This window comes from Myripristis murdjan, chromosome 23, assembly GCF_902150065.1.
Source record: "Myripristis murdjan chromosome 23, fMyrMur1.1, whole genome shotgun sequence".
NCBI classification, from domain to species: domain Eukaryota; kingdom Metazoa; phylum Chordata; class Actinopteri; order Holocentriformes; family Holocentridae; genus Myripristis; species Myripristis murdjan.
Window position 1 is genome coordinate 4,660,899 of NC_044002.1, and position 14,169 is coordinate 4,675,067.

Genomic DNA, 14,169 nt, shown 5'->3' on the forward strand with positions numbered 1-14,169 from the left:
TCTGAAAGATGTGTTTGACAGCCATTAAAGAGATGTGTTCAAATTCAACATATGTTAGTGCATTGTGTAATTTTTAATTTATTTATTTAATTAATTAATTATTTTTTAATAGTTTGTTTTTTAATAGTTGTAATATCTACAACAGCGTATTCGGGCCATTGTGAGTGTTTGTAGGCTGTGTAATATTCTGAGGAAAACTCATAATTTTCAAGATTAAAGTCATAAATTTATGAGATAAAAAACTCTGAAAAGTAGTCTCTCTTACAACTACTATCAGATTTAGTAAGAGGGAAATCCTGGTAAGTTTGGCACAGAATCACAATCTCCTCATCACCATCCAGACTTTGAAGAGACACTGCTGTGATTTGGGCCGATTCAGAAGAAAACAATATTGTGATTTTTCAGCTATTTCAACTTTCAACTATTTTTAAACTTTTTTTTTTTTTTTTTTACGTTTTTCTCATAAATGTGTTTTTTTCCCCTTGTAAATTTACGACTTAAATCTCGGAAATTTTGAGATTTTGTTTTTCTCAAAATATCCCCCTTCCCTTTCCCTTGGCTCAATATTGTTTTCCCCACAATGGCCCTAATACACCGTCGTAAAATACCAACATGTTCTGTAGTGTTGGGGATAAAAGGTGCTGTTGCTCTTGTGATATTCCCACCGATGCTTCATTCAGGTATCACAGGACAACCAAATTCTGTGGTAATGTGCAATAAACACTGTGGTTATTAACCGCAGGGCCCTCACCTGTGGGACAATGGTGCACCGACACTCCCCCCGCCTCCCTCCCAAAGCCCGCATCCACGGTGCACGCTGCCCGCTGCCCCTCCCGCCGGTAAACACTGCCCTCTGTGTGTGTGTGTGTGTGTGTGTGTGTGTGTGTGTGTGTGTGTGTGTGTGTGTGTGTGTGTGTGTGTGTGTGTGTGTGTGTCTCTCTCTCTCTCTCTCTCTCTCTCTCTCTCTCTCTCTCTCTCTCTCTCTCTCTCTCTCTCTCTCTCCTGTTACACTTGGGGTGATGACGCCGCCACTTCCTGATACACCTGGTGCAGGTCAACAAAAACATTGTGTGTTGGAGGCAGCTAACGAGCGTTTTGCATTGTCTACAGCATGCAAAGAGAAGCCGCTGCGAGCTTCAGGCAGGAAAAAAGAGTAAGTAGCCTCCCTGAATCCCGACAACCTACTCCTAGATTATCCAACTCTATTAAAACACCTGTTGGAAACGGACAAAAGTGGATGCCGGGATGCTGCTTTATATTTCGACTCGGTTTCTGACTGATATTCGACGTTTCACTACCAGGGAAACTGTTGAGACTAATTTCCTGAGGCGGTTCGGTCAAACCGGCACCGGCAGTTTTGTTGGTGCTCTGCCAAAATGCAAAGGCACAATCACGAATGAAAAGAATTAATGAATGTTTGCGCCTTTGACTAAATCCGGTATGTAAATTATTCACCCCGCAGAATCTCATAGAATCTTTAACTTTTATTAGAGTTATCCCTTACTTGGTGCTCTGGTGGAAGTTTTTGGAGGTTCGTTACAAAAGTTCAAATTTCATGGAAACAGGCACTGCTTTGTGGATTGAATATATCGCCGAAAGGAGTAGTTGTTTCCAAGAGGTGAAAGTCTCAAGCCACGTCCTACCATGAATGCTCATTACGACAAGCAAGGTGTTTTTTAAAAAACTGACAGAATTTTGAATGGAGTTTCTCGCACTTTCTTTTTTCATGGGGGCCTCCGCTGCCTTTGCCTCTTAAGAGTATCAGGCAAAGATACATTAAGCCCCTGTGCTAAATGTTTGAAAGAAAACCTTCACTGACTTATATTTTTGGTCCGTTGTGGTATCATTATAATATGTCTAAAAGGAACGTTTGGACTGATATGTGTATAGTGTCCCTATAAAACTACAGCTCTCTGTAGCCCTGAGCCCTAGTTCTGCACAGAAATAATGTTTTGACACCTAAAAAAATCTATTTCATTTCAGTTCAAATTCATTCAAATGAACACCAAAACAATAAAATGAACCTGGTTCCTATCAGGACGTAAGTTGGTGGAAAAGATGAAAGTAGACAGGACAGGTGAGTAGAAAATTATTACTATTAGTGTCACTGAAGCTGACAACAATTGCTGATATAGCGGCCCTATCAGGCTCATTTAATCCTATGTACAGCCTAAGGCAAGACTCAGTAACGGCCAGTTCATTTAAAGTGGTGGTTTAATTCTAACTTGGAGTATTAAATATGGCCTACATTGTGATTGTGATTACTGTCTTAATGTGGCATGTACTACTTCCTAACAGACTTTTGAAAAAGCTAAAGAAATAAAATGAAGAAGCAAGGCCAAGTGCTTTGTTTATAGATTTTCAGCCGCAGCTTTTGTTCTTTACCTTACAAACTGGCAAAGCAAAAATCAGTTGCCCCCATGTCTCAGCTCATTCAATGTGAAACCAGTGGGGGATGAGTACCCATCCATCCATACATTCACCACTCTGACCACCACATCCTACACTATTTCAATGTTGGACACATTTCACAAAATGTCAGGTGACCAGGCTTAAAACAAGTCACCAGAAAACTGCTGGTCAGTGTGAACTTCATGGTGAACTTCATCAGTCCCTTTCTCTCGGTTTTGGGGTTTGTTTCCTGCAGCTGGTTTTGGAATGTGATCTCACTCCTAATAACCAGTGCAGTTTTTCTCAGATTTTTAGGCGTCTTGATGTGGTTACTTGGAGTTCAAATAGCATTGTTCTCTTGGATAATCAATCCAAATTAACTTAAAGAGGATTTCTTGGCATTTGTCTCTTTATTAGACTAGTGACCAGAGACAGGAAAGACAGGAGAGAAAAAGAGAAAGAGAGAATGACGTGTCGAAGGTCCTGAGCCAGATTTGAACATAGAATGTTGCAGTTACACGGTAAACTCACCACCAAAATTCAGTTAAAAAAATGAAGTTTGGCCTGTTCTTGAATTGCTGACATGTTAGTTGAAAACCATGTCAACCATGCAGCCTCAGTAAGTCTCTGAGATCGGCATGGTATTTTACTGACAAACCTCCTGTTGTACATAAAGCAAGGTTTTAATGTTTGTGTGAATTTGGATTGAAAAAACATTGATTCTTAAGTCACTGTCAAAACTGATGCTGAATATATATTTAATTGATGCATTTACATTGATTTTGTATTTATTAGTGTTAGTTCAATAACCGAGGCCCTCGGAATAACAGTATCAAAAAAGTACATTCTTTATTATTAAAGCCATTACAGAAGTGTTTTATAGACATGCATAAATGGCACAAATATGCCTGTAAGTGTTAAAATATGAGACCTTTAGCATAGATTGATTGTATGTATGCAGTGATGTAGTGGTGAATAAAATAGCAGGAGGACTATTACTGCCAGTCACTGATAATATAGACAGTGTTCCACAAAATAAACATGAGTTAGTGTAGCTGTGTTTACCCACCACGCTATTCTGTATTTGTTTATTTTAGGCCCTCAGTCACTTATGTAGCCCTCTTCCACTTGGATTACATTTGTACAATGCTATGTTGCAGCATGGGTGATTCAATGAAGACTGAGCTGGTCAACGCCATCCAGCTGCAGGACGTGGAGCTGGACGAGAACCCTCGCCACCTGTCCTGGAACACCAAGAACAACAATGGTAAACAACAGGGTTTATCTTATGCCCTCCTAGCCCTCCTAGCCACTTACAAAGTGTGGCTGTGGTAGAGGAAGACTATCTGCCCAGATCAAATTCTGCCAGCGGGTATTGTCACTTACAGGAAATCTCTGCCCACTGGAAATGACTAGTCAAAACTGAAAGAAATTCAAACACTAAACAGCAATGAGTAGTGCTACAGAGTCTAATGTTGGTAAGTACAGAGAAAGATGGACTTATCAACATTAGACCTCTTACTCCTTTTGTCCTAAACTGTTAATAATAATAATTATTGTATTTCTTAGATAAAGACTAAAATATGCCAATACAACCAGATCATTGCAGTGTCACATTTATGTTTTGAGCAAAAAACAATCCCATGTCCTCTTAAAATTCTCACCCTCATCATTGAGTCTAGCTACCATCTCTTCATATGACACTATTTTTAACATATATTCCGTCCACTTTTTAATATCCAGAGAGGACGTACTTTTCCATAATCTGAGGATCACTTGGTTAGCTGTAACAATCCCTACCTTTACCACTGTAAAATCATATTTTTATATACCAGGCAGGTCAGTTCTGTCCCCCAGTAGGCATAGTCTCGATGATGTTTATTTTTCATAACTGATACTGGATTAGGGTGCACACAGTAGTTTAGGATATAGTCTCAGTGTCTGCACTGAATTATCTCTTAACAGGACTTAATTTTGTGGAATAAGCAAAGTTAACTAGGTTGAGGAATGCAAAATGTGAATTTGTCAGCTTGTTAGTAGAATCAATTATATCTGTCTGCTTGTTTGATTGTAATCTAAACATTGTGCTTCAGTACAAACTGCACAGGTTAGCTCGGGCCAGACAAACTTTTTATTTTTATTTATTTCTATACAAAAATCCTAGAAAACAATGTATTTTTAGTGGTTACTCATAATCTTTGGACAACGGCCCACCTCTACTAGTTCAGTCTAATAAACCCTCCTAAGAGTTATCCCATTGATTCACGCTGTCACCCACTTGTGAACAGTCCTTTGCCATGCTATCCCCTGCCCCAGCAGCGTGCATCATAGTCCTGTTTCAACCAGAAATATGCTGAATTGCAGAAGCAGGAAACTCTAAAAACGCTGTTTCATTGTAACTTTGATGTGCAATGTTCAAGTGTGTTGTGTGTGACCCAGCAGAGCAGACATACAGCGTGGAGAAAGCGGTGGAGACAATTGGGTTTGGACGCTTCCACATCCTGCTGTTCATTATCATGGGCAGTGCCAATGTGAGTTTATGGGTCCTCTGCTTTTATTTTTGTCCCCAAGCCAATAAAATCAGAGAGGAGGGGATATGAAACAGTGTGTATCCATTCATCCATTTGTCACACAGTGGCATAACTTCAAAACCGAGGATCTGATTTCCTCCAAATTTGGTGGGAAAGTTGGTCATGGATCAAGGAAGAAGGGATTAACTTCTTCTCCCTCTTAGTCAAAAGGGGCATGACATACCACAAAAAGTCACACAACTTCCCAACAGATGAGCGTAATACCACAAAATTTTGGCCCACTTCCTCCCAGGTCACGCCCACTTCACATTTTTTGCAGTTTCTCCAAAGGGGCCCTTGTGGGGTGTCCTCTGACTTTGGTGTGTAGCTGCCAACAAGTTTTTTGACACACAGCCATGCCCACTTATGACTGTGCTTTTTTTTTTTTTTTTTTTGGAGGGAGGGTGGGGGCATCATTTGTAGGGGACGACATGTTTACCTGTTCAAAACTAGAATGGTTGAAAATTGAAATTGCTCTTGTCAATTGCTCTCTATAAACATAAGTGTGTGTGTGTGCTTAGATAGTGGAGGCGATGGAGATCATGCTTTTGGCAGTGGTGTCTCCAGAGATCCGCTGTGAGTGGCGTCTGGATGACTGGCAGGTCGCTCTGGTCTCCACGGTGAGCTATGCAGCTAATCAGCATTCAGACCAATAGAGGCATGGCGCTGCATTGTAATGTAAACTTAAACTTGCTCCATTTCCCTCAGATGGTGTTTCTGGGCTTCATGGTGTGTGGGGTCCTCAGCGGATACATTGCAGACAGATATGGACGCTGGAAGGTTGGTGCTACTGGAGTTGCTCCCCAGTTTTGAAGTTCTCTAAAGTCTGTGTTTTGTCTGATTTTTGAGGTTGTGTGTGTGCGCGCATGGCTTCCCTGTAGGTGGTGTTTGGCGGTTTCGTGTGGAGTGCTTACTTTTCCCTGCTCACCTCGTTTGCTCCCTCGTACGGATGGTTTATATTCCTGCGGAGCATGGTGGGCTGCGGTGTGGCTGGGGTCTCCCAGGGGTGAGGACACACACACATGCACACACACATAAAAAGCCTGATATTTTTTCAGTATGCTCTTGCAATTTCATGACACCTCCTCTCAACTTCAGGTTTGTCTTGAAGACAGAATTCATCCCTGCTAAGCACAGAGCTTACCTCCTGCCTCTGGCCTCTGTAAGTCCCAAGAGTCTCTTACAGTCCTTGTTATATGAATGCAACAGGGGGTGTTTTGTTTTAACTGAATTACTGGTATTTTTAAGTTTTCACATCTGGTCCGCTGTTGGATTTATGCAGGCTGTGTAGCAGTAGACATGTTTTTGATCAAGCAAGACGATTTGAAACATAAAAATACATTTAACCCTATAAAGCCTGAACTATGAATGAATTGGCAGAAAATTCATTTTTTTTTATTTAGTCCTGTAACAAAATATATATATATAAAAAAAAATCAAAAAATATGTTATTACAGGACCTTTCTGGTGTATGATATATGATATGTACTTGAAGTGCCAATGGTATGGTCCAGGGTGAACAGGGGAAGTGTTCAAAGGTATACAACAGTATTTTGGTCAAGTATTGATTAAACTGAAAACGGAATGTGTTATTTGATAACGTGTATCATATATGATACAAATGGCTTTATAGGGTTAAACAGGCTGCAAGCAGTGTCCAGCACACTCTGTGTACAAATTAGGGTCACACAATATATTATGTTGATATTGGGCTTTTATTGATTTGTTGATTTTGGGTAGTCCAGTCGTCCATGGATGGAGGTTCCTGTCGAACCACAGCTGTCACTCTGTAAAGCTGGCAATGAATGTTTATTTTGCTGCACACTATATTTACTCATGTACTGGTTTAAATTCTCAGTCTGTCTCGGAATTTGAGATCCTGCGCAGCCTGTGTAACCAGAAAATAAGAATACCATAGGTCTGGGCTGCAGTGGTGTTTGTCCTATGGGCTTTTCTACCCTGACAAGAATACGACACTAGGGGAACTCTGAGTCAGAGCGTAAGATATTTTTGAATATTGGCTATCGGAGACATTAGCCTAAACGTATCAGGATTAGTATCAGACTTCAAAAGCCGTGTTAGTCAAACCCTAGTACAAAAGCACAATCCACTCACAGAGGGACATTTTGTTGAAGTCCATCGTGGAGCACGCCTCCAAAATCCACATAGTCTTTCTTTGTCCACAGAATTAAGAGGGAGTCTCCATGGGCTGTGCTGAAATCAGGAGTGGAAACATCCTACTCAAGCAGAAGCACTGTTACCTCACTGAATGTTACAGTATCTTGCTGAAATTTTATTTCAGCGCATGCAATTCTACCAGTGATGAAATCTACATAAGTGACAGATTGCTTGTCACGCAAGGTTGTTTGAATTGGAAAAATTATAATCGACAAATAAATGGCACAAAGAAAGTAAAGATAGTCTTCTGTTCATTGCAAAGGCCTCCACAATCCACCATTCTCTGTTGGTTTCTGATGCTTATAGGGAGCTGACAGAATTTGTACTGAAAAGTAAAAATCTGTACTTCTGTTAAATAATACTCGTTCAAACGCCCAAAGAGGGCATGTGCAGCAAATTGTTCGGTCCAAGTCCCTATGGGAAGTATATGTTCCATGTTTCCATTGTTCCTGCTGTTCACAGTCGCTGAAAATCAAGTGTACTAGACTCCAGAGAAATTTATCACCCCGAAACAACCTGCGCGTGCATCTGATGGCGTGATTTATATGATCCACTGCCCTCGCCGGGAAGACCTACTGGCCATTTTTCATAGAGCACAGAAAAGGAGTTTATTTTTAGGGTTATAATTATCTGTATGGATTATCTGTATAGCGTCCAGGGTCTGTGCAGCTCTCTCCTGACCTACTTTTGTCCCCTGGCTGTAAGTCATGTGTGGTGTATTGACTCTTTGAGCAAGGCAAGTAGCAGCTACTGAAACAAAACATGCTTCATCAGTTGAAACGTGTCATGTTTTTGCATTTATACAAGGAAACTCCTTGTTATGGGGCATGATGAATTGAACAAAAAACATTGGTCTGATTTTGATGAACCCTAGGGTATAAAGCATGTTGCCATCACATGTATGAATTTGCAATTGTACACTGATTTAGCTATGAAAAGCACTGCTTTTATGGTCAAAATAATTAAGTCACAAGTAAACCCTATTTAACTTCCAGAACATTTGATGGAGAGAAGATATACAGCTGTTCTTATTCAACAAATTGGCCTCTAGGACCACATTCTGCCATGCTGAATTCCTGGAAAAATGTATTTTCCCTAAAGGCATTTTCATTTTCTTAACCGTCATACCGTCCTGACCAGACTTGTTACTGAGCATGTGGAAAACAAGGGGGAATTGCAATTTGAAAAAATGAAGTTGAATGTTGAGTTTAAATGCTATCAAGTTGCAAAAAAGAAAGCTTCCGAAGTAATTGAAAATACTTTATTTATTTGTTTGTTTATTTATGTGTTTGTTTGTTTATTTATTGCTTTGCTTCATTTAAAAAAAATGTTTTCCCCATTTGGTAACTTTGGGTGCCTGTTTGTTTTGGTGAATTTAACAGTAACAAAAGACACTATTTAAAATGACTTAAAGTGTCACCTGAACACCATTAATGGTGTTCAGGTTCAGATAAAGTCTCTTTTAATAAAGTATGGTTTGACTCCTGAATGCATTTGCATTCTGGACCATGCATGAAGCCTAATGTCGTCATGCTCACCATTCCCATTTGCATCATTATCAGCACTGCCACCACACTGCACCACTGCAAATTATCAATCTGTGTGTGTGTGTGTGTGTGTGTGTGTGTGTGTGTGTGTGTGTGTGTGTGTGTCTGTGTGTGTGTGTGTGTCTGTGTGTGTGTCTGTGTGTGGGGTTTGTCACCACAGATCTTCTGGATGTTTGGTTCCATGCTGATCATCATCCTGGGAATGCTAGTGGTTCCCACCTTGGGCTGGAGATGGATGATCCGCATTTCTGTTGCCCCCAGCATCATACTCATTTTTCTATTCAAGGTGGGGTGCTCAGAGTTAGCCTAAGTCATTTTTGATTCCACACCGCTCCCTTAGCTTGGCTCTTCAATTATTGAGAAAGTCTTGAAACTAATGCATGCTTATGCATCTTTTCTCCATGCGTTGGTCTGAAATAGTTCATTCCAGAGTCGGCTCGATACAACGTGTCAGCAGGTAACATTCAGGCAGCTGTGGAAACTCTCCAACGGATTGCCAAGATGAACAATGCTTCCTTACCACCTGGACAGCTGTTTGAACCAGTGGAGGTAACACCTTGTTTGTGTGTTTGTGGTTGTGCGAAGAAGGTGAATATTAACTTCTGGCACTTTACAATGTGGCTAAGAGACTGTGAAGCTGTTAAGTTTAGTTATTCTCTGAGCCATTCTGATGGATTATGGGTGGGGCCAGAAGCTCTGACTGTAATTACATTTATCCATAGTGTCAAAGTGACTTTCCTTCCATAGCCAGTTTTTCCACTCATGACAAGCTGGCTTGTGTTAATTATACCTTCTGCATGTAAATGTGCCATAAATTAAATATAAGGTGATGGCTGTCTATGGTATTTGTCCATGTTGTGTGTGGGTTTCTGTGTTTTAGACTGAGAGGGGCAGTTGGCGTATCCTGCTCAGTCCATCTTTCAGGAGGACGTCTGTGCTACTGTGGTATGCATGGTAAGGCTCCGCCCTCCTCTTCATCCTGTTTCTTTTTGTCCAATCCTACCTGAGAACCAGGATGGACTAGCAAATTAGCCAGATAACTTTAAAAAATATCACAAAATAACCTGAAATTTTTGTGTAGTGAGCACAAATCTCTGCGCATGAAAACGATGATACATGTCATTTTCCTCCCACCAAAAAAACTGACTTAACCAGGAAGGCCTCTTTGAGATTAAAAATCACTTTTACATGAGTGTCCTGGCAAAGAGGATGACTTAAACATAACCCTACCCTTAGCTTTACCCTTAACCAAAGTTGTTTTATTTGCCCACTTTTAATCAGATTTGATATAAGTAGCATGTGTGTTTATTCCAGGTTTGTAGCTTCGTTTGCCTACTATGGCTCTGTGCTGAGCAGTTCAGAGCTGCTCGAGAAGAACCTGCTGTGTGTGACAGATGCTGACCGGGCCCACCAGATCAAACACCGCCATGAGGACGGACCGTGCTACTGCATCCCCTTTGCACCCAGCGACTACCACACCCTTCTCATCAGCTGCTTTGGGGAGGTCGCACGTGAGTGAGGCATGGCAGAGACAGAGTGTGAGGCTGTGTGTGTGTGAGAGAGAGAATATTTAAAATACATATATAACATTACATATGTCAGTACATTTATAACCTTCCTATAATTTTCCTTCCCCTTCTCTTCCTGCCCAGTTGTCCCCCTGAACATCGGTCTGTTGAATGTGCTTGGACGGAAGATGAGTTTGTCATTTCTGCAGCTTATGGCAGCCGTGGTATTCATGTTGCTCAACATCTGTACTTCAATGTATGAGACACACTCAAGCACTCACTCCTTCAGCCACCCTTTATTATAACAGTTTCAGTGTATTAACAGCTTTCTGTTTGTTTTAATTTCCCTTTGTCTTCTTCTAGGTTTGGTTTTACTGTGCTACTCTTCTTGCTCAGGTCTCTGGTCTCCATGAATTTTAATGTGGTCTATATTTATACTGCTGAGGTACGTAGACACCACTTTGTACTAACATGCCTCTGATTATGTTGGAAATTTGTGTATTTTTTTATCAACACTGATATATTATTAAGTACACTATCTATATACAGTATGTCTGTGGCTATATGTATGACTTACATGTCATCTCTCCATATAAGGTGTATCCCACCGTAGCACGCTCTTTAGGAATGGGCTTCTGTACTTCCTTCAGTCGCATCGGAGGCATGATTGCACCTTTCATAGCTCAGGTATTTTCATGCCTGTCTGTGTTGTGTGGTTGAGGTTAGCAAAAGAAGGTTAAATGATTGCCATGTTTGCAGCCAGTTTGACCCAAAGTGTTGTGGGTTAAATCATCCTGTTGATGTCTTCCGTTGCTGTGTGTGGTTGTAGGTGTTGATGTCAGAGTCAGTGTTGCTGGCCCTGTCGCCCTTTTCTGTGGCCTGTGTAATCTGTGCAGTTGGAAACTTCCTACTGCCCATTGAGACCAAGGGACGAGCACTTCTGGTAAGACATCTATTTTTATTCACTTACATGTGTGCAAAGTTTCTATTTTTTGTGTCACAAGCTGTGGTTTTAATCTTTAATGTGCTTTTTTTTCTCTCTTTTCAGCAAAACTCCTGATGTTGCTGTTGATAAAAGTATACTTTGTAAGCTATTTTATTATTGATATACATCCAATCTAAAGATATTAAATGTTACTTTGATCAACGCTACCTGTGCCTTAATTATCATTTCTATTCAGGGGATTTAATTCATATATGACTTTACTGACTTGTGTCAGCTACAAAGGAATTGCAGCAGCATGGACAGGATGGTGGCACAGCTTCCACTGGCCGTAGACACAAACAACAAAGTCACATTAGAGGAGTGAGCTAGCTAAATATACTACAGAGCCAACAGAAGCACCTTGTGAAGCAGGTAATATATGATCATGCTAAATACTGTTTAATAATACTTCTTTGTCATAGAGTTTTTTGTGATGAGAATGAGGCTTTGTAGGCTTCAAGCTGAAGTGTTATGCAAAGCCAGCTGGTCACTCTGGAGGAAGTAATTTGGTGCAGGGACAGGACAAATCTGGCAAAGATCCTTGTAACCACTGACAGCATTTTTATTTTAGTTTTTTTTTTTTTATGGTTTCATCACACTAAGTGTAGTTTTAAATCAGCGCAGTCATATAGGATCGAGTTAAGAAGAACTCTTTCACTCCTCGACACTAGATGGAGATATCTACTTGTGTAGTGAGCAACACACGGTAGTCTCAGTGTCAGTGGATTAATGTGAATCTGACACCCTGGGAGGGAGAACGGGAGCCTGTGGGGATTATTTTAAATAAAAGAAGATAATCCTTTCCAGCCCATTCAATCCCGTGCCACACACACACACACACACACACACAGGTGAACGTGTGTGTGTGTGTGTGTGTGTGTGTGTGTGTGTGTAAGGATAGAGTATGATGCTCAAGTGTCAACTATCTTATATTGGTCAGTGAAGGCAGTCTTAGCTGCAGTGTAAACAAATGGATTTAATATAAACCACTCTGTGTCTTCTCTTCTGCTTGAGTTGGTTAAGCAAAGTCAACACAAAACAAACCAGTGTGACAGGAAAGAGAGGCAGGTCCACTGCTTAGACACATGCTTTACTTCAGGGTTGGATGGTAACAGAGCATTTGTAATAGGATTTCATCCTTTAAATCTGAAAAAATAAACAGTATTCCTTTCCATTACTTAAAAATATGACATGTTCTGATCACAGACGGGGAAACGGAGGCTCTCTGTGTCTACTTCTCAAGGGAAAGCAGGAAACTCAGAGGACTATTGACAAAGGCGCTTTATGTATTTGTTAATACAAGAAAACGTATTTCTATACAAACCTGTGATGATTTTCATGAACTTAATTTAACATTTTTATTATCATGCATGGCTGGTTTCAGTTTTCACCCAAGCTCTAATGAGGTTCCTTGGCCTGCCAGTGGGCTTTGAGTGCCTCCTGGTGCCCCACAGACCTGACATTGTTTCTGATTAGTGGTCCTTATTGGTCCATGGCAAAAAGTAATATTAGTTTTTCTTTCATAAATATGAAACTGATATGAAATATGAAAGAGTTACACAAAAATATGTCAGTGTCTAAGAGTAAATATAGGTGCAGTAATACGGTTTCTGTCATCGTATCTGACATGGTGTGTCATGGGCGAGTCAAATCAAACGTTATGATGTGGCTACACAAGGCAAGTTTCAAAGTTAGTCAGATGCAAGGTGAATTTGACAGGAAAACAGCATTTTCTCAAATAAAAAGCAAATGATTATTGAGGCAGTATTTCTGACAAAAAAACATTGGAGATGATGTTACTTATTAATATCAAAGTGACTTCGAGTAAAAGCTATGTCATACTAAGCGGGCTTGGCTTTTTTCATTTATACATGGCATTGACACTTTTAAAAAAAATTCATCTTTAACCCTTTGGTGCATAGCGGTCACTACAGTGGACAGCTGTTTTAAAGTCATTTCTCCTAAATGCAATGATTTCTATGGTGGAATTGCATATCAGCTGTTAGAATGCTCTCTGCTGCTCCCCCCCATTGAGGTTTATGCAGAGACTGTCAATTCTTTTGGCTGAAAACATATTAATACTAGTATGACGACATGGTAATACCAGTCCTGCATCCTTAAAGAAGTATGGAGACTCACAAAAGTGTTCATGCCCTAAGAAGAGTAAAAACACATAAGAAAAGAAACATCCTGTCCTGAAACAGGTGTAAAGTATGTCCAGTGATATTCTGTCTCTTCAAACATGCGCTCTCAGAGCATGATCTCTGCCTTCCCGATCCCTCTGTCTTTAAGCTTGTTAACTCCCAGTCTGTCCAACTGAGACTTGTCAGATTAGCGTGTGGGTCTGTCTGAGCATGTGAGATGCTTTGTGGGAGGAGTCTGGACCTGACTGCTCCCTGGCCTGACCTCGGTCAGGCAGTAATTTATGTGTATCTGTGCATATAGTCGCCAGAGAGGAAAAGGGCGCCAAGACCGCTACAAGACCGCAGAGCCCACCCTTTAAAAGAAGGTCTGAGATTATGAAAATCTGCAGTGCAGGTGCAGTCTGAGGTGTGTTGATCTGTTTTGGTTCCCATTAGAAGGGGATTTAAACATCGACTTGGCAACCTGCCACCAGAGATGGGTTCAACCAGGAGACAGACAGCAACCCTGTGAACAGTAAGTCCTTGACTTCAAATACCTTTATTTCAGCTGCAACTGGTGATGGACAACATTATTCATGTGTTTGTGTGTGTTAGGCTAACCATACAAGATCCTAAAGAACATGGAGCTGCAGTGGGGATTTTAAAAAGTGTGAATAAGTGTTTCAATATGATGCTGATGAGAAATACAGACAGCCAAAAACTCAAAAACTCAACGACAGCATCACAATGAAGTGAAACAGGCAGTGCACCTGGAGCAAAGCACAACACATGACCTCAAGTAAAGCTTTTCATGTGTTTTAGCCTGTTAAATGGTATTTACTATTTCTGGGTTGCCACATTCTTAGC

The 14,169-nt window shown here is 40.7% G+C and overlaps 1 protein-coding gene across 4 annotated transcripts; it reads left to right on the forward strand.

Moving 5' to 3' along the window:
• The first annotated feature begins 1,003 nt into the window (after positions 1 to 1,003).
• svopl (SVOP-like) lies at positions 1,004 to 11,346 on the forward strand. 4 transcript variants are annotated; one of them, XM_030045932.1, is made up of 16 exons: positions 1,004 to 1,153; positions 3,552 to 3,658; positions 4,831 to 4,922; positions 5,483 to 5,581; positions 5,670 to 5,741; positions 5,843 to 5,967; positions 6,060 to 6,123; positions 8,847 to 8,972; positions 9,107 to 9,235; positions 9,567 to 9,640; positions 10,001 to 10,197; positions 10,339 to 10,450; positions 10,558 to 10,639; positions 10,792 to 10,881; positions 11,024 to 11,137; positions 11,243 to 11,346. In XM_030045932.1, exons 1-16 carry the CDS (start codon positions 1,020 to 1,022, stop codon positions 11,252 to 11,254), a joined length of 1,629 nt encoding a protein of 542 aa, XP_029901792.1. In that variant the 5' UTR covers positions 1,004 to 1,019; the 3' UTR covers positions 11,255 to 11,346. The 4 variants fall into 4 exon arrangements, with proteins under 4 accessions (XP_029901792.1, XP_029901793.1, XP_029901794.1 ...); XM_030045933.1 differs by having other exon boundaries at positions 4,834 to 4,922; XM_030045934.1 differs by lacking the exon at positions 1,004 to 1,153 and adding an exon at positions 1,292 to 1,438.
• Positions 11,347 to 14,169: the final 2,823 nt, after the last annotated feature.